The 19725-nt window shown below is 47.8% G+C and overlaps 1 protein-coding gene across 3 annotated transcripts in view; it reads right to left on the bottom strand.

Annotated features, from left to right (window-relative positions):
- Positions 1-19725, bottom strand: part of KDM1B (lysine demethylase 1B) — an 821676-nt gene that overhangs the window by 368060 nt on the left and 433891 nt on the right. For all 3 annotated transcript variants that reach the window (XM_085607096.1, XM_085607097.1, XM_085607098.1), the window contains exons 10-12: positions 16443-16619; positions 15693-15767; positions 1341-1478 (exon numbers count right to left, since the gene is read on the bottom strand). In XM_085607096.1, coding sequence (XP_085463222.1) covers positions 1341-1478; positions 15693-15767; positions 16443-16619 — 390 coding nt within the window. The remainder of the gene's footprint in view (positions 1-1340; positions 1479-15692; positions 15768-16442; positions 16620-19725) is intronic.

The raw sequence follows: 19725 nt of genomic DNA, 5'->3' as shown, positions 1-19725 counted from the left end.
ACCAGGGGCCTCACAGCCAGAGTCCTCATAGGCCAGGCGCGCTGCTCCTGCCCCCCCACCCCCTCCCCATCTCCGCGTTCGCGTCCACACCGGCCCTCTCCCACATGATGGTCCGATCACAAGAGCGCGTAGCTACAAGTACTCCCGATGGGCGACACAGTGCACCCCCCCCCTTTTCCCTGGTTTTCGACCCCCAGTTAGTTAGTGGTTAATCAATGGCCGCACTACCATAGCCTCTGCGACGCCCCGTACAGGAGGCTCAGTCGCATTGCACGGCATCCCGGCCGCGAGGCGATTTTGGCGCAGTCCAGCAGGGCACACTCAGAGGCTGGACTCGGGCTCATATCTGCAGCCTCACTTAGGACAGCGATGAACGGCCTGAAGAGCCGAGAGGCTGCTAGATTGCAAGAACTATGACTGGGCGCACTTGTAATGTACATCTATGTGACAATGGCGATATCGAATGTGCCTGTGTGTTTCACTGTCTATAAATGCCAATAAAGAAAGTTTTTAAAAAAAAATAAAAAAAATAACATAACTGAGCCCTGAGGGTCTAATCAATATAATTGTGTTCGAGACCATCTCTCTGGCTGGCCAATTATTTTTTATGTGCAAGGAGCGGCAGAAACCTGATGTTAAAAATCACTCCCTTGAAACACATTACAACAGCATTGGCTATTCCAGGATGTGGAGTTATACCAGAAGTAATCAGAAATGGGTCCACTAAGGAATGGGCAATAAGATTATAAATACGTGTTACCGCACCCACATCGATATCTACGAGTTATTCAGAAATTCCTCGCCTTTTTTCATAGACCTTTCTCACCAGGTTGGACCTGGAGAGAATGTCCTCGGAATAACCCTGGTAATTTCACCTAAGGTAATCTTGCATGTTCAATCATTTCAATTTGGCAAGAAACTCATATTTCTGCCCAAATTCGTATTTAAAAGCAACTTGTAATGGAGGCACTTGTGTAGCATGGTAGCACGCATTTAGTAAACGATCAAGCCTCCTTACCTTGTGTAGCTGTGAACTCTCACCAGTATCCTTATTAGTAAAGATTCTGTTTCTATTTTGACCAATAACAAAGGTGGCAAGAGTGCTGGGCAGAGGAGAGAGCATGAGATGAACAAAGTAACTTTATCATAGTTTTTTCTCCTGTTCCCAATTTTTGGGTAGATTTCACAAGAGAAGATGACAAAATGCCAGAGGGTGAAAAGGCAACAACATCAATCAGCAGACGACTTTCTCCGGGACAATACGACATTGATGATTGAACGCTGGATGCATATGGAATTATTTCAAAGTAAATTAGTGTTCAATTTGCAAAGAGACCCACTTGCTCACACATGAGTGTTATTGGGTTGTTGATGCAGCCATTGACAATCTGAGCTCCTTTCCCCACTGTGACTCCACTGAAAGAGGGGTCATCCCAAACTCTCCCGCCAACTCTGTCCTTAGCTTCAAGAATCATCACCTACAGAGACAAAAAACCAAAAGAAACATACAGCAAATTATTTACCAAATCTATACAATGAAAATAAGCTAACGTATCTTTCGGATTAAAAAGGCAGATGAAAACAAGAAAATATTAAAAATGCTACATGCCAAATGCTATCCTTTAACAAGCTGAGAAAGTGCTCATTTGCATGTCTGCTGGGGCGATCTGGGAATGAAATAAAGGACAAACAGCATCGGCTGAGTGTGTAAGGGGAGTCTAACTAGTCAGATTTATGCCTTTGTCATGACAAGAAACAACTATGCCTAAATCTGAAAGGGAAACTGTAAGCAGGATCGAGTCTATTTAGACGCTTTGTTAAAACACGGAAAAACAGAAAAAGCAGGAACATCCATGAAAGGTGATCAAGGAAATAATTATATTTTTCATAAAAAGTAAAAAAAAAATTTAAAGACAAAACACCTACTAGAATGACAGAAAACAACCACTGTCTTTAATGTGGAAACCCACACACCAAGTTGTTTACCTATCTGATCTTTGTGGCAGTTTGATAGTTTAGTTTCTTTCTTTCAGTCCACCCAGTTAAGAAATTAAAATTTTGTTTGTGATGTATGTACTGTAGCATATCAGTCTCAGTTAATGGAACAACTGACCCTTTTTGGAAAGATAAGATGAGGAAAGGTTCTAAGCGATACCCTTAAAATCCTAGTATAGCTTATGAGAAAGAGGAACCCTCTCAGCCTTTATGGACTGTGAGGCTCTAAAGGAACGAATAAAGCCACAATGGTAAACTAGCTAGAATGGTTGGTGGACAGAGGACATGACAGGGGAAGGATAGGGTTAGAAATGGGGTCTCTGGTTGCAGAGGTTTGCACCCTGTCCAAGCAGGGCCACCCACTCTAGGGAGGGTAAGTCAGAGACACCCTAAATTAACCTGTGCTCATCCTCTGGTGGCTTGGCAATAAGCAGTCAGGGTTAACTTAGGAGGCAATGCGTAAAGTATTTGTGCAACACTTAAATTGCAGTAACTCGATAACACCACCACAAAACAAGCATTGGCATAGCCAATAGGTCTCGCCTTTGGGACCTTATAAGTGTTTATTTATCCAGCACAATATCCTTGGTGCAACAACATCAAGTGTTGCATGGCTAAACACTTATAAGGTCCCAAAGGCGAGACCTATTGGCGATGCTAATGCTTGTTGGTGAGGAGGTTAGTGTTTCTTGAAGTTAGATGATGCAGTCAGGGATATCTTAATGATTTTGGGGGCCCTGAGCCAAACGTATCTTGGGGGCCCAGGTTCGGAACAGCGTTGTACTTATGATCTAGTTTCAGCTCAGTCATGCCCTCTTTGGCCAGGTAATTGACTATGCACATGCACACTGCTCCACATTCTAGATGTGTTTGCATCTAATATTTGGGGATAGTGACATGCGTTTTTAATATTGTAACGCAGCAGCAGCTCACTAATATTACTCAAAAATTCGGTGTGACATAGGAATGTGCGAGATTCTGTTTTAATCTAAAAGAAACTTATTTATTGACTTTGCATGAAACAAACACATTTCTCTGCAAAATGTCTGTAAGACTCACGCATCACCCACATTTACAATAAATTAAAGGAAAACGGTATTTGATACCTTGTGTTTAAGAATTACCAAAGGTCATCAGGGAGAGACTCTCTGCAGAACAGAGCAGTCTCTATCAGGGGGCCCCCTTAAAGGCTGGGGCTCTGGGCTAGAACCCACTTTGCCCATGCCTGAAAAAGTCTCTGGATGCAGTTCTGCATTCGCAGCGACAAGTTTCTTACCGCACGTTTGCATAATTTATAATCATGGTATGCATGTTGCCAAGTTCAGATTGTGAATGCTCATAAGGGTTTTGGTCTTTTGTTTCTATGCTTTTTGGAAAGCACAGTCATATCCGAGGGAGAACAACGTTAGAAACAAGCATTGGCCACGAAAGTCATCACGATCGCTGTGAAAGCGAAAGTGATCGCGATGACGCGCTAAAACACGCATGGATGCGCGCGCAGGCGCGCGTGCTTGTTGCGCGTTCTAGCAAGCTGGCTAAAAAGCTGGGGGGGAAAATGCTACCGCCGGCCACAGCTTGCGCGCGCCCGCGCACATGCACTGCAAGCTGTAGCCGGCGGTAGCATTTTTTGAAGTCCTCACTTAAGGTCTCGCCAGACCAGCGCCCAAGCGCTTGGTCAGGCGAGACCTAAAAACTACACACAGGTTTAGAAAAAGAGGGACTATTTATCTGAGTAAAACAAGACCAAAACAACAAAATTCTAATAAGTAGAATTGAGATATAAATTTTTAAAGATTAAATGTGAAAACAGTGCTTAGAAGTCACTAGTGGTGAAAAGGTTACTTGAGGTCGGGGGCCGGCTACAGGACCCAGACAGGTCTTGCTGAAGAAATATCTTGGATGAAGCTATTGTCCGGGTCGGGAGCCTACTGCATTGTCGTCGAGCTGCACAGAGATCTCACATCGTCCTCGAACTCCGTTGAAGTGAATGCAATGCATCATCGAGCCACTCAGGCTGTGGATCCGTTGTTGTTGAGCAGTCTATGCGTCGGTGTCGAAGGGCGATGTGGCGGAAATTCTCACGCATTCGAGGCTATGCATTGGTTTTTGTAGAAATCAGCTGCAGAACTCACTTCTGAGGTCCAGGATTGGAGGGGTACCTCAGGCAAGGGCAGGACACACAGATGGCTGAGTCCAGCAGCACCAACAGGAAGTCTTCTGAGTCCCTGAGACATCAGAAAACAGGAGGCAAGCCAGCCAGCCCTTCAAGTCACTCAGGGTTAAATTGAGATGTGTCCAGCCCTTGTACATGGCAGGGCAGAGATCAGCAGCCAGTAGGGCAGTTCAGCAAAGCAGAGAAGCAGTTCCTCAGGACAGTCAGTCACAGCAAAGTGGCAAACCTAACAGCACAGCAGTCTTTAGTCCATAAGAGTTCTTCCCAGGTCAAGTTGTGTCCTCCTTTGGTATGTTCAGAGTCCTAGTACTTATATCCAAGAGTGCCTTTGATGTATGGGGTGACTTCAAACGAGCTCTCTGAAGTACTCAAAGAACCCTTTCAACCCTGTCCTCTCTGCCAGGCTAACTGTCAGGATGGACCAGTGCTTTGCGTGTGGACAGGACACTACCTTTTGAAGTGTGTCAGCTCCTTTCATTCCTCCCTGTCCTGGAAGACCCGTCAGAATGCAGATAAATGCAGATGAATGCTCAGAATGCAGATGAGCCTCACCTGCCGGTGTTTCTGGCTGTCTAGTGGGAATGTAAAGAGTGTAGCTGTTACCCAGCCCAGACGTGTATTGGAGACAGGCTGCAGGGACACAGAGCAAAGTTTAAAGCAGAGAAATGTCCACTTCTTAAAAGTGGCATTTCTAAAATAGTAATGTCAAATCCATCTTTGCCACCAAGGACGATCATTACCGTTCCAAAGATATGAAACATTATTTAGCTACTCCTTTCTAACGAACAAGTTACTTACCTTCGGTAACGCTTTTTCCGGTGGATACAGTATCTGCCTGTGGATTCCACACCTTGTGAATATCCCCTGCGCCAGCATTCCACTGAACTTTTTTCCCCCAGCTCTCTACGCCGACGTGGACGACGTCATAATGCATCGGATCCGCTCGCGACTCCGTATGACGTCACCGGAGCCATAAGAGAGCCACGTCAGCATGATGACGTCAGTTCCACCCATTTTTTCCGTGCCTCCGAGGCGCACAGGTGGACCAACGACAGATTCAAAGTATACACAGTATACAATATACAATCAAATATAAATAGAACATATACAAAAGGAAAGCTAAATAAAACAAGCATTTCCTAACAATGTACCAGAAAGCATAACAACATCTCAAACAAGACATCTTTTAAGGCATACAAAGGTGGACAACGGGGAGGCGGGTGGGCCAGTGAGGAATCCACAGGCAGATACTGTATCCATCAGAAAAAGCGTTACCGAAGGTAAGTAATTTGTTCTTCTGATGGATACATCTGCCAGTGGATTCCTCACCTTGTGAATAGATTCCCACAGCAGTCCCCACTCCCGGAGGAGGGTGTCCACCTTCCTATACCAAAAAGTCTTGCAAGACAGAGCGCGCGAAGTGGCCCTCCCTCCTCATCTCAGAGTCTAAGCAATAATGCTTTGCGAAAGTATGGAGGGAGGCCCAAGTCGCGGCTTTACAAATATCTGCCACAGGAACACCCTTGGCCAAAGCAGATGTAGGTGATTTAGCTCTAGTTGAATGAGCCCTAATACCCTCAGGAGGAACCTTATCAGCCAGGGCATAGCAGATCTTGATGGCAAGGATGATCCATCTCGATAAAGTGCGCTTGTGCACCGCTCTTCCTTTAGAATGTCCAACATAACCCACGAAGAGCTGATCGTCCAGACGAAAGTCTTTCGTTCTATCCAAGTAAAAGCTGACAGCTCTTTTTGGGTCCAGACGATGAAGCATTTCCTCCTCTTTGGAAGGATGAGGAGGTGGATAAAAAACAGGGAGAGTAATAGACTGCCCCAAATGAAACGGAGTAACTACTTTAGGCAAGAAAGCAGCCCTGGTCCTAAGAACCATCCTTTCAGCATGTAATGTTAAAAAAGGGGGTTTAGAACTAAGAGCTTGAAGCTCACTCACCCTCCTTGCCGAGGTTATGGCTACAAGAAAGACCGTCTTAAAGGACAACAGCCTCAGAGGACAACTATGAAGAGGCTCAAAAGGGGACCCCATCAGATAAGTTAGGACAAGATTAAGGTCCCACTGTGGCATTACAAAAGGAGTAGGAGGAAACTTGTTTGTAAGGCCTTTGATAAACCTTAGTACAATCGGAGATTTAAATAATGACAGTTGATCAGGAAGACATAGAAAAGCCGATAAGGCCGATAGATAGCCCTTGACCGTGGCCACAGCACAGCCCTGCTGAGCCAAGGAAAGAGCAAACAGAAGCACATCAGAAAGATGGGCTTTTAAAGGGTCATAGGATCTCTCTCCACACCATTTAACAAACTTAGACCACCTATATGAGTAAATGGACTTGGTGGAGTGTCGCCTGGCCGATAAAATAACATCCACCACATCTGGCGGGAGAGAAAAAGAATTCAGGTTGCCCTGTTCAATCTCCAGGCATGAAGGTGTAAGCTCTGGAGGTGGGGGTGTAGAACCTGCCCCTCCGACTGCGAGAGGAGGTCTGCCCTCAGAGGGAGACGGAGCGGAGGGCACGAGGATAGGTGGAGAAGATCTGTGTACCACACCCTTCTTGGCCAATCCGGGGTGATCAATATAACTTGGGCCCGGTCTTGGCGAATCTTCCTCAGAACCCGAGGAATCAAGGGTATGGGAGGAAACGCGTAAAGGAGTCGTGAGCCCCAACTCAACTGAAACGCGTCCCCCAACGCCCCCTGCATCAGAAACTGGAGACTGCAGAATGACGGGCAGTGCGCGTTCTCGCGGGTGGCGAACAGGTCCACCCGAGGGGTTCCCCACATCCGAAAGACGTAACGAACCACCTCCGGATGGAGCCTCCACTCGTGGTTGGCGGAGAACTGCCGACTGAGACTGTCTGCACGTACGTTCAGCACCCCGGCCAGATGATTTGCCATCAGACAAATCTGATGGTCCTGAGCCCAGGACCATAGACGCAGGGCCTCTCTGCAGAGACAATGCGACCCCACTCCTCCCTGCTTGTTGACATACCACATCACGGTAATGTTGTCCGTCAGGACTTGAACAGACTGACCGCGAAGGGAAGGGAGGAAGGCCTTGAGTGCCAAACGAATCGCCCGCAATTCCAGAAGGTTGATGTGAAGCAACCTTTCCTCTGGAGACCAAAGACCCTTGATCTCCATATCCCCCAGATGTGCGCCCCACCCCAGGGTGGAGGCATCCGTTATCACTGTGGCCACCGATGGAGGTAGATGGAAGGGCTTTCCTTGAGACAGACTGCCCTCCACGCTCCACCAAGATAGATCCGCTGCAGCTTCTCTGGAGATCCTGATTGACTCCCTGAGATCTCCGTTGTGCCGATACCACTGCCTGCGGAGGTACCACTGGAGCGCCCTCATGTGCCAGCGTGCATGGTTGACCAACAGAATGCAGGAGGCAAACTGACCGAACAGGCGAAGGACCTTCAGAACTGGAACAACCGCTCCATTGTGGAATAAAGGGACCATTTCCTGAATGTCGAGAATTCTTTGAGGAGGAGGAAATGCTCGACACACAGTAGTGTCCAGTACCACCCCTATGAACAGGTTGGGTTGAGAGGGCACCAGGTGAGATTTGGGTACATTGATCGAAAAACCCAAGTCGAATAACAGCAGAGATGTTACCTGCAGATGATTCTGCACCATCTCTGGGGACTCTGCCTTCAGAAGCCAGTCGTCCTGGTAAGGGAAAACCGGAATCCCCAACCTCCTGAGATGAGCAGCCACCACTGCCATCACCTTCGTGAAGACTCGAGGTGCGGTAGTAAGACCAAACGAGAGGACCGCAAACTGGTAATGTTGCGACCCAACCGTAAAACGGAGATACTTCCTGTGCGACTTCAGGATTGGAAGTACGCGTCCTGCAAGTCGAGCAACACCATCCAGTCTCCTTGCTGCAACGCTTGAAGAACCTGAGCAAGGGTCAGCATCTTGAATTTCTCCTGTTTCAGGTAAAAATTCAAGACTCTGAGGTCCAGAATCGGACGCAATCTGCTGTCCTTCTTGGGAATCAGGAAATACCGGGAGTAGCATCCCTGACCCCTTTCCTGTTCCGGAACCACCTCTATCGCACCTTTTTGAAGCAAAGCTAGAACCTCCTTCTGCAGAAGAAGCAGATGGTCTTCTGAGCAATAACCCTGGCAAGGAGGGTAAGGGGGAGGAAACTCCTGAAAGGGAAGGGCGTACCCAGTCTCCACGAGGTTCAAAACCCAAAGGTCGGTTGTAACAGATTTCCAACCTCGCAGAAAGTGGGACACCCGACCCCCCACAGGTCTTACATGATCCAGGAAGGGGGATCTAGGGCTGCTTCCCTGATGCTTCATTGGGAACAGAGGAGGCAGAAGATGAAGATGGGTTGCGGTCAGAACCTCTCCGTCCTCTTTGTCTTCCTCTATACAACCTATAGAGGGGATTCTGCTGCTGCTGTTGCTGCTACTGCGGAGGCTGCCGGAGAGAGCGAAATGAAGATCTGCCAAAGCCTCTGAATTTTTTTAAACCGAATCCCTTAGCAGGAGCCTGCAAACCTAAAGATTTCGCCGTTACCCTACTCTCTTTAAATCTTTGCCAGGCGGAATCAGCCTTCTCGCCAAAGAGTTTTTGTCCGTCAAAGGGCAAATCCACCAAAGTTGCCTGAACATCTGTAGAAAAGCCAGAGGAACGAAGCCACGCTTGCCTCCTAGTGGCTAGACGACCCCATTATCCTTGCTACGGAATCAGCCGTATCCAGCCCGACTGAATTACCTGCCTTGCAGCAGCCTGAGTGTCAGTGACCACTTCCATTAAAGACGCCTTATCCCCTTCTGGCAACTTAGGGGCCAAAGATTTCATTGAGTCCATAGGAGCATGAACATAGCGCCCTAGTAAGCAGATGGCATTAGTGGATTTAAGCGCCATGCTCCCTGAAGAAAAGGCCTTTTTAGCCGCCTGATCAGCCTTTTTAGACTCCCTATCCGCAGGAGTCTGAGGAAATGCTCCTGAAGCATGCTTCGAGCATGAAGCCTGTACCACAAAACTTTCTGGAGAAGGGTGGGAAGATAGAAAACCTGGATCCCCAGGAGCCAACCTATATCTCCTTGCCACCTGTCTGGAGACTGCCGGCGAAGAGAGTGGCTTACGCCAGATGTCCATAACTGGCTCCAAGATAGCCTCATTAAAAGGTAACAAGGGTTCACTGGTCGAGGTAGGCGAATGCAGTACCTCCGTCAGAAGGTTAGGTTTATACTCAGCAGAGGGTAACTGCGAGTCCAGCAACTCTGCGGCCTTCTTTATTACTAGATGATAAGGAGCCAGCTCCTGCGGTGGAGAGGATCTAGTAGAAGAATGCTCCCACTCCGGAGTTGTATCGAGACCACTAGCCTCTTGAATCCCTTCAAAGTCGTCAGAAGATGTATCCACCTCACCTTCTTCCACTTCCTCCCTATAACGCTCCTCTTCCAAGACTCTCTGGGCCTCTCTCCTTGAGCGGATTCGAGGAACCGGCGCCGGTGGCGCCGTACGCGGAGTCGGTGGAACCGAACGTGGAGCCGGAGGTGTCGGAGTCGGCGGCGCCGGACGCGGGGCCAAGGGAGTCGGCAACGGCGTCGAGGAAGGCTCCGAAGAAGGTCGATCCAATCGAAGCCGAGATGGATCCCCAACGGCGCCGGAAACTGCCACGAAGGCGCCATCGGCAGAAAGGGCATAAACGGGGCCTGAGCATAATGCTGTGGTACTCCCAAAGTGTACGCCATAGGACCCACGGGACCAGAAGGTGCGCCGGATGGGAAGGCAGCCCGATGAAAAATCCCATACATAGCATTTAGAAAATGCGTCGAATCCGCACCCGGAGTCAGGAACTGCGGATAAGGGTATGATCCCGGATCCGGCTGAGGAGTACCTGAAACCGGAGCCTAAAGGTCCTCAACAGGAGCCACAGGATCAGCCGGCTCTGGAGAAGGCTCCCTTTCCTGTTCTTGCTCGAACTCAGAGGCAGAAGACTCCACTGGCGCCGGTGACTGCGCCGGGGACTGCGCCGGGGACCGCTTCGGCGAAGGTGATCTCTCTGGAGACTTCCTAGGAGATGGAGACACATCCTTACTTCGACGTCGAGGCGAAGTCGATCTCGACGCCTTGCTCTTCGAAGACCGGCGCCGAGAGGAATGCTTCTTTTTCTTATGGTGTTTCTTCGACTTCGAAGAATGCGAAGTCGATGACTCCGGCCTCAATCTCTCCTTCTTCCTACCCCTCTTCTCCTTCTTAGCCTTGGCCATGAAGAGCTTCGCCTCTCTCTCTTTCAAGGCCTTGGGATTCATCCGTCTGCAGCTGGAAAAGTCCTCCACGTCATGGTCAGAAGAAAGGCACCACAAACAATCTTCATGGGGGTCTGTCATCGACATGTGGCCCCCACATTCCCTACAATGTTTGAAACCTGACTTCCTAGTCGAAGACATGGCAAATTTACCAACAGCAACTCACTACATGACTACAAAGTAGCAGGAGAGTGATGGAAAACCGTTGCGCGTCGACGGCGCGGAAAAAAGGGAACTGACGTCATCACGCCGACGTTGCTCTCTTATGGCTCAGGTGACGTCATACGGAGTCGCGAGCGGAGCCGATGCATTATGACGTCGTCCACGTCGGCGTAGAGAGCTGGGGGAAAAAAGTTCAGTGGAATGCTGGCGCAGGGGATATTCACAAGGTGAGGAATCCACTGGCAGATGTATCCATCAGAACAGAGATTACTGCTTAAAAGTGTTTTTTATGGAATTCTCTATGCTAGCCTTTGAGAGAAGTAGGCCTCACAGCAGTGAGAAACAAATTTAGCTGTTTGTCACTATCAGGACATGTAAAATTTTAAAGTACATGTCCTATCTTTTAGTCACACAGCACCCTGCCCATAGGGATACCCACGGCCTACTTTAGGGGGTGCCTTCTGTGTAATAAAAGGGGAGTTTATGGCTAGGCAAATAGTTTTAAATGCCAAGTTGAAGTGGCAGTAAACTGCACACACTGGCCTTTCAATGGCAGGCCTGAGACAGGTTTGAAAGACTACTTGTGTGGGTGGCATAATCAGTGCTGTAGAACCACTAGTAGCATTTAGATTACAGGCCCTAGGTATATGATATACCACTTTCCAAGGTACTTATAAATAAATTAAATATGCCAGTCAGGTATATTCCAATGTCACCATGTTTTAGGGGAGAAGCACAGGCACTTTAGCACTGGTCAGCAGTGGTAAAGTGCTCAGAGTCCTAAGCAAAATATTCAGCAAAATGTTTGTGGTAACCCTGCAAAAAGGGCCATTTCCAACACATAGAATTAACTGGGCGAGCAGCCCTTAACCTTCGTGGTCTAGTTGGCTGCTCCCCTGCTGCCAATCATTCTCTGCCTGGCTCCCAGACAAGGTACTCTGCCATAGTCCCCTCGAGCCCCTAAGTCCCTGGTTCGATCCCGCTGGGTGGTTCACATTATTTTTCTGTTTTGTGCATTGCCATTCTTTCAGAGTTTCTGCCGTGCCGTAGTTTCTGTTTTTGCCCTCATTTTGCTCCATTTATTTCTTTGTTTTCATTGAAACTGCTGCTAAGTATATTTTGTTTTTGCATCACTGATTCCGATTCTCCCACCTTTTGCCGCTCCCGCCAGCCTAGGACTATTTATGGAGGCCTCTGCATGGCCCCTGTGAGCAGCCATTGACCTTCGTGGTCCAGTATGCTCCTCCCCTGCTGCCAATCACTGTCTGCTTGGGTCCCTGATAAGGTACTTTGCCGCAGTCCCCTGACCCCCGGTTCGATCAAACTGGGTGGTTCACAGTATTTTGCTGTTTTGTGCACTGTCGTTGTTTCTGGCTTGCTGCTGTTTCTGTTTTTGCCCTAATTTTGCTCTGTTTATTTCTCTGTTGTTATAGCAACTGCTGATCAGTATATTTAGTTTTTTTGCGTCACTGATGTCAATTCTCCCGCCTTTTGCCGCTCTCGCCTCCCTGCCGGCACCTCCCAGGACTATTTAGGGTGGCCGCTGTGCGACCGCGCCAAAGGCTATCCTGTCTGTGCCCGTCCATGCCTGGATCACGTCTAGCACCAGGTTCCCTGGATCTTCCTCCCCATGAAACTACACCGCCGCAGACCTCAGAGCCCTGGACCCCGGACGCATCAACACTCACTGCTGCCGCATGACCCCGCATACCACCAGAGGATCGATCTTCTGCCGACACAGCCACCTCACCTTCAACACTGATGCCATCACATCAAAACTCCAATGCATCCTACTCAACGCACGTTCACTAGGTAAACACGCCACAGAGATTTGGGACACCATCTCATTCCTCACCCCAGACGTCATCTTTCTCAAAGAAACCTGGCTCAACCCCTCCCTCTGCACCAGACATCACCACCGCCATCCCCACAGGCTACAAGATAATACACTGAGACCGAAACAACAAACACGGAGGTGGAATCGCCATCATCCATAAGGACACCATCCGCTGAACTATATCCCCAGAAGACCCGACCACAAATGGAACAGATCAACTTCCAAATCCACACAGATCACAAAAGCACCATCAGAGGCACCCTTGCCTACAGACCTCCAAGACCCCGCTCCAGCTTCTGCAACGACATTCTGGACATCATCGCCCCGGTCGCAATCGGTTCAGAGCACTACATCTTCCGTGGGAACCTCAATTTCCAACTCTATTACCCCAGCGACGCCAACACTACCAACCTCCTGGGAAGCATGAGCAACATTGGCCTCAAGCAGATTGTCACCGACCCCACCCACACCTTCGCCTCTAGCTACTGAGTAAGGTACAACCATGCCACTCAACTCACCTGGACCGACCACTGCAGCATCCACTTCACCTTCGCATGACCCTACCACTCCAAAAACATTACCCCCCTGAGCTACACGCAGAGACTGGAATAATCCAGAAGATTAGTGGAATGACGCTCTTCACTACCACCTCACAGACTTTACCATTCCAACCAGATCAAGCAGCAAAAAACCTTTCCCAGTGGATCACAGAATGAGCCGCCATCGATTCAGCCAAGACGGCTGAAAGCTAAAGGACCGACCAAAAGAGCTGGTTCACTGGGGAACTGCGCTCCTCCAAATGCAAATATAGGCAACTGAAGTGGCACATCGGCAAAAAAGCGAAAGACTGCACCGCTTTCAGGACCACACTCAACCAATACTGTCATCTCCTGAAAGCAACCAACAAACACCCTGGCAGACCGCACTGAAGCTAGCACAAACCACAGCAAAGAACTCTTCGACATTGTGAAGGAGTTCTCCAATCCAGAGACACCGAGAACGACATTACATCCCTTCCCAGAGCTATGCAACAACCTCGCTTCTTCCACATCAAGATCTCAGCCATCTACGAAAACTTTGAACACCGACTCTGCTGCCGACAGCCTCAACCGGCTTACAACCTCACACTCAAACCCCAAACACCTGCTAACCCACTGGAACCCCCTCACCACTCACGACACAATCTCCATGAACTCCATACACTCCGGAGTACCCACTGATCCATGCCCCCATCACGTCTTCAACCTCAGAAGCAAGACAATCAGCGACAAACTCAGGAATGTCCTGAATACCTCCATTACCTCAGTCACTTTCCCAGAAAACTGGAAGCACGGTACAGTAAGACCCCTCCTGAAGAAACCGTCAGCTGACTCAACCGAACCAAAGAACTACCGGCCCATCTCTCTACTCCCCTACCTAGTAAAAGTCCTTGAGAAAGCGATCAACCAACAACTCACCCAACACCTAGAAGACCACACCCTCCTGACCCCTCCCATTCCAGATTGTGAGCAAACCTTAGCCCTGATCACAGCAACAGACGACATCAGAGCCTTCCTTGACTGCGGAGAAACTTCTGCCCTCATCCTCCTATACTGTACGCTTCATTCGAGACCGTCTCCCACCACATCCTGATCAACAGACTTCACCACATATTGATCTAGGGAGCCGCCCTCAGATGGATCACCTCATACCTCACCGGCATAACTAAGAGTATTAGCCTCCCACTGTTTACGTCAGAGCCAAAGAAGATCATCTGCGGAGTCCTGCAAGGATCGTTCATCAGCCCCACCCTCTTCAACACCTACATGACCCCCTCTGGCTGACATTGTCAGATCACACGGAATAAACGTCATCTCCTACACCGACTACACCCAGCTCATCCTCTCCCTGTCAGAAGAACCCTCCACCACCAAAGCCAACTCCCACAGATGCAAAAGGAAGATCACAGACTGGATGAAGGACAACTGTCTCAAACTCAATACAGACAAGACAGAAGACCTCATCTCTGGGAAGAACACTTCACACCTTGGAACGACACATGGTGACCCGCGGAACTCAGCCCACTGACCACCCCGATAGACCAAGCATGCAACCTCAGCATCATCCTGGATAGCAAGCTATCCATGAAGAAACAGGTCAACACAATCTCGCCTGCCTGCTCCACACCCTTCGCATGCTTGGACAATCTTTCAGGTGGCTCCCAGCCAACACCAGAAGAACTGTGACACAGGCCCTCATCACTTGCAGACTGGACTACGGAAATGCACTCTACGTAGGAATCACGGAGCGCCTCCTGAAGAAACTTCAGACAATACAAAACACAGTTTCAAGTCTCATCCTTGACCTCCCCAGAAGGACCCTTATCACTTTCCATCTGGAGAAACTACACTGGCTCCCGATTCAAAAGAGATGACAGCTCAAGATGCTGACCAACGCCTACAAGACCCTGCACAACAAAGGCCCTGCATACATCAACAAACACCTGACTTTCCACCAACTGACTAGACACCTTCCAATCAGCCTCGTTCTCCCTCGAAGACACCCCTCAGATACGTCGGGCCAACAGCTGAAGATGCTTATTCTCGCACCTTGCAGCCAAGGCATGGAACAACCTCTGCCTGAACCTCAGGACCGCACCATCACGTCAGCTATTCAGGGTGACCTGGTTGTTCAAATGATCACAGCAGATAACAATTCTCCAGCGCCTCGAGACCCTTACAGGTGAATTGCAGCGCTTTACAAATGACTGATTGAATGACTGTTTGCAGTATGTTTAGTTCTAAGATCTTGTACAACACACATAGAGAAATTAGTTACTTTCAACACCTGACTGAGGTACTAGAGATTTAGAACAAGCAGGCATTTATGTATGCTTTTTATAGGCAAAACAGTTTGTGTATATGTGAACAGGAGCGGGCAGATTGTGACAGCGCAGAGTTTCCCAGGTGAGCAATGCACAACACTACTCTGCAAGGGTAGCCTTCTCTGAGAATGTGGTGTGTCTTGTCTTAAAGCACAGGCTACCTCAGGTACTTAAAGCAATTGATCTATGGCTAAAGTAAACCACTTTAAGCATACCTCATCATTAGACTGAAACCACTAAAACATTCCCAGGCATGTTTTTAGATGACAATACTTGATAAGCATTTGTGTCAAAATAGATTATTTAGTCTCAGCACATTTTCCTACAACAGACATCAATTATCTTATAATCGCTGACAGGTACCTTTATTCCAAAATTCTGTAGCTGTCTTGCCGCTGCTAATCCTGAAGGGCCAGCCCCGATAACAATGACGGATTTCTTAAAGCAGAAAAAAAATATTTGATTTGTTACTTTTAGAATGCTATAATTAACTGTTGGCCAATAAAAACATAACCTACAGAAAAGTTTTAAGGTTAAAAGCTTCCTGGACTACATTAATTCAGAAAGAAGGACACAGTATGATTCTTAACAGTTAGACACTGAACTATCTATTGTACTGCCGTCATATATTTTCCACTGGTTTGATATAGTGTCCAGTTCTCTTAGAAGAATGTTGGTTCTCCTCTTTGCTTGACCACACACTTCTCTCTGGCTTTCACCTATGTTTCCCAACACACTAATTATATCACTGCTTAGAAAGGCTACTGCTCCTCCAATCTTACTCTTCAACAATTTGTTTTCCCCAAAAAAACACTTCAATGCATTGCTTTCAACTATGTCAAACACTCTCACTCTGTACACCATCTGCATACCCCTGCAATCAAGTAATGCTCTTAGCCATCCATAAATGAGCAAACCTATAGTTAAGATCACAGAGGTCCTTAAGAAGGCTGTGTGCAAAAGAGGGAGAATCCTGGTTTCCTCGGTCCTCACAAACCATATTATATTAATTTTCCTCCCACCTCCCTATACAATTATTCTCAATTTACCTAGCAGACATGTTGAAAAACAAGGCAATGGTACGTCTCATTAATGACAAGAATGATCACTTACATTGTGATAATCCTTTGGGAGCATGTGCTGACTGGGGCTGACGGACAATATTCCTGTGTTTACCAATCCTTTCCTTGTCATGAAATGAAGGATCTTTTCTAACTCCTGAACACAGAGTATGCGCACAAGACCACGTACATTTATGTGTGGGGCACATTTATGGTGAGTAAGAGGCTCCTAAACAATTAAAAGAAAACAAATAAACTAATCTTTATCCCCACTTGCAAGCATTTTAATTATTTTCAGTTCTTACCTGTAAATTTATCAGTAACTTAACACATGTCTTAAAAGGAAAGCATGCATAAAGAACATTACAACTGTATATCAAACTGATATGTGGCATGTTAATGCAAATGACACATCATATTGAAGTCAGAAGACTATCAATAAAATACCAGAAAGATGGGTTTGAAAACAGAGAGCATAAATGGAGCTTCTTGCTTTAACAATAGTTCTAGCAATTCAGAAGATTAGGAATCCTTCCCTCCCACAAGGAATTATTTAAGACAACCTTTCCTTTTCTTAAAGACGGAGCTCTATTCCACAAAGTTCCAGACCAATGTTGGGGCAAACACCAGACTCTGCTCTAAAAGAGCTATGTTAATTCATTTTTATGGAACATTAATACAACTTAAACTTCCAAAATGGGAAGTGACGTATGATATACAATTAACTGCATGTTAGGAGTAGAACAATACAGAAGCACTTAGAAGTTAACTGAGTGGAAGTGAAATGAAAAGAGGATTTCATGTGGTCCTTGTTAGAAGTACACACAGCAGGGAGATGACTAGCATTGGTACCTTTGTTTAAAAAAAAAAAAAAAAAGTGTTTATTGATTTTTCCATATCAAATAAGCATTATACATTATCCCAATTGTGTCATGGTATCTTTTGCAATATTTTGTGTGCTTAAGAACATAGTTTACAATTTTAAAACTCGTGACATTGAAAAATACTCCAAACCAAAGCATACTCTCAGTCAGTAGGCAAGTCAACCACTTCAATTCCCACCATCTATAAACTGCGCTTCATAAGTTCAAGATCACTGCAATGTTCGGTTAGTGTCAATCTGTCTCCTTAAGAGGGAATAGTTCACTCAGCCCTAGAAACCTATTTAGGATGTTGCATCCTTTTCCTGTGGCACTTCACATCCTAAATCATCCCATTAAGTGACCATTCATTCCCCCAGAGAGCATTCCTGTGCTTCAGACCCCTGAAACTAGTTAGCCTCACATTCGTGGCACAAGTCACCAATTCTTTGTCATGCATTCCTGGTTCCCGGCAGGTCAGAGAGAACGAGAATGATCTCAGCATATTCCATCAAATCTTCTGCTAACTTCTCATCCTGTGACACTAATTAAGCACTGATTCACATTGACATGGTGTCCAACCCTGCAATGAATCTCCATCAAAAACTCAGCTTTCCATGGCACCTGACACAGCATGCAGACCTTACCTGGTAGATTATATTCAATTTGGCAACAGTAAAGTATGTCATGTGGACATAATTATACTGTATCGATTTAAAGTTTGCCTTACTTGTACAGATTTCAATCAGTCAATGAATCAGGGGTTGGTAAAGCGCAACTACTAACCCGTGAGGGTCTCATGGTTCTGGGGCGTGGGGGTGGCGGGGGGCGCTGGGTGACTCCGTAGTGTGCTGAGGAAATCCGAAGAGCCAGGTCTTGAGGTCCTTACTGAACCAGGGCAATGTGGGAGATTGATGGAGGTGGATGGGTAGGCTTTGGCTGAGAGGTAGGTGAAGGACTTTCCTCCCATTCTAGTCTTTCTGATACAAGGGACGGTGGCCAGGGAGACCTGGGCTGATCGTAGGTGTCTTTTGGGTACGTGGAAGAAGAGGCAACTGTTCAGGTATGCAGGTCCAGTGTTCCGAAGGGCCTTATGGGTGAGGAGCTTGAAAGTTATTCTTCTTTCGACTGGGAGCTAGTGGAGATTGCCCAGGTGTTGGGTAATGTGACTGCGACTGGGGATGAGGAAGATCTGTCTGGCTGTGGCGTTCTGGACAGTCTGGAGTTTGCGAAGGAGTTTCTTATTGATTCAGGCATAGAGAGCGTTGCCATAGTCCAGTCTGCTGCTAATGAGTTCTTAATGGTTTTACTGGATTTGATTGGGATCCATCTGAAAGTCTTTCGGAGCATACAGAGGGTGTTGAAGCAGGTCGAGAATACAGTGTTGATCTGACGGTTCATTGTGAGCGATGAGTCTAGTATGATGCTGAGGTTTCGAGCGTGGTTTGTCGGAATAGGGGGGATTTCCGAGGGCCACCAGGAGCCATTCCATGCGGAGGGGGTGGAGCCAAAGATGAGGACTTCTGTCTTTTCTGAGTTGAGTTTCAGGCAGCTGTTCTTCATCCAGGTGTCGACGGCTTTCATCCCTTCTTGGAAATTGTGTTTGGTGATGTTGGGTTCGTTAGTGAAGCAGAGGATCAGCTGGGTGCCGTTGGCGTAAGAGACGGTGTTGAGCCCGTGGTTTCCGACGATCGTTGCGAGGGGGGCCATGTAGATGGTGAAGAGGGTGCGGCTGAGTGAAGAGCACTGGGGCACTCCGTTGGTCTCCGTCGGTTTAGAGAGGGAGGGAGGAAGTTAACCCTCTGAGTACTGCCAGTGAGGAAGGAAAGTATCCGGTCGAGGGCCTTGCCGCGGATGCCAGCATAGTGGAGCCTTGTGGCTAGGGTGCGGTGAGAGACAGTGTTGAATGCCGCCGAGAGGTCCAGGAGAATGAAGGCTGCCGTTTTGCCCTGTTCGAGGAGGGAGTGGATGTCACAGTTGGCGGTGAGTAGGGCGGTCTCGGTTCTGTGGTTACTTCAGAATCCGGGCTGGGAGATGTCCAGGATGTTTTTGGCTTCGATGGAGTTTGCTAGCTGGATGTTGACGGCCTTTTCAATTACCTTGGCTGCTAAGGGAAACAGGGAGATGGGCCTGAAGTTCTTGAGGTCCATTGGGTCCACGAAGGGTTTCTTCAGGAGGGGGTTGACTTCAGCGTGTTTCCAGTTATCGGGGAAGGTGGCGTCTCAAAGGAGCAGTTGATCGTCTGATGTAGTTCGGGTGCGATGGCAGAGGCGGCTTTGTGGAAGATGTGGTGGGGGCAAGGGTTTGATGGTGCTCTAGAGTGGATGATTTAATTGTCTTCAAGGTGTCTTCTGTTGAGATCGGGACCAAATTGAGCAGGGTCTGTTGGGTGACATCGCATGAGGGGGGATCTGGAGTGGTGAGGTGGTCTTCGTTGTTGAAATTGTCGTAGATCATCTTAATCTTGTGGTGGAA

Source organism: Triturus cristatus, chromosome 5_2, assembly GCF_964204655.1.
Source record: "Triturus cristatus chromosome 5_2, aTriCri1.1, whole genome shotgun sequence".
Lineage (NCBI taxonomy): Eukaryota > Metazoa > Chordata > Amphibia > Caudata > Salamandridae > Triturus > Triturus cristatus.
This window is presented reverse-complemented; position numbering and strand designations above follow the sequence as displayed.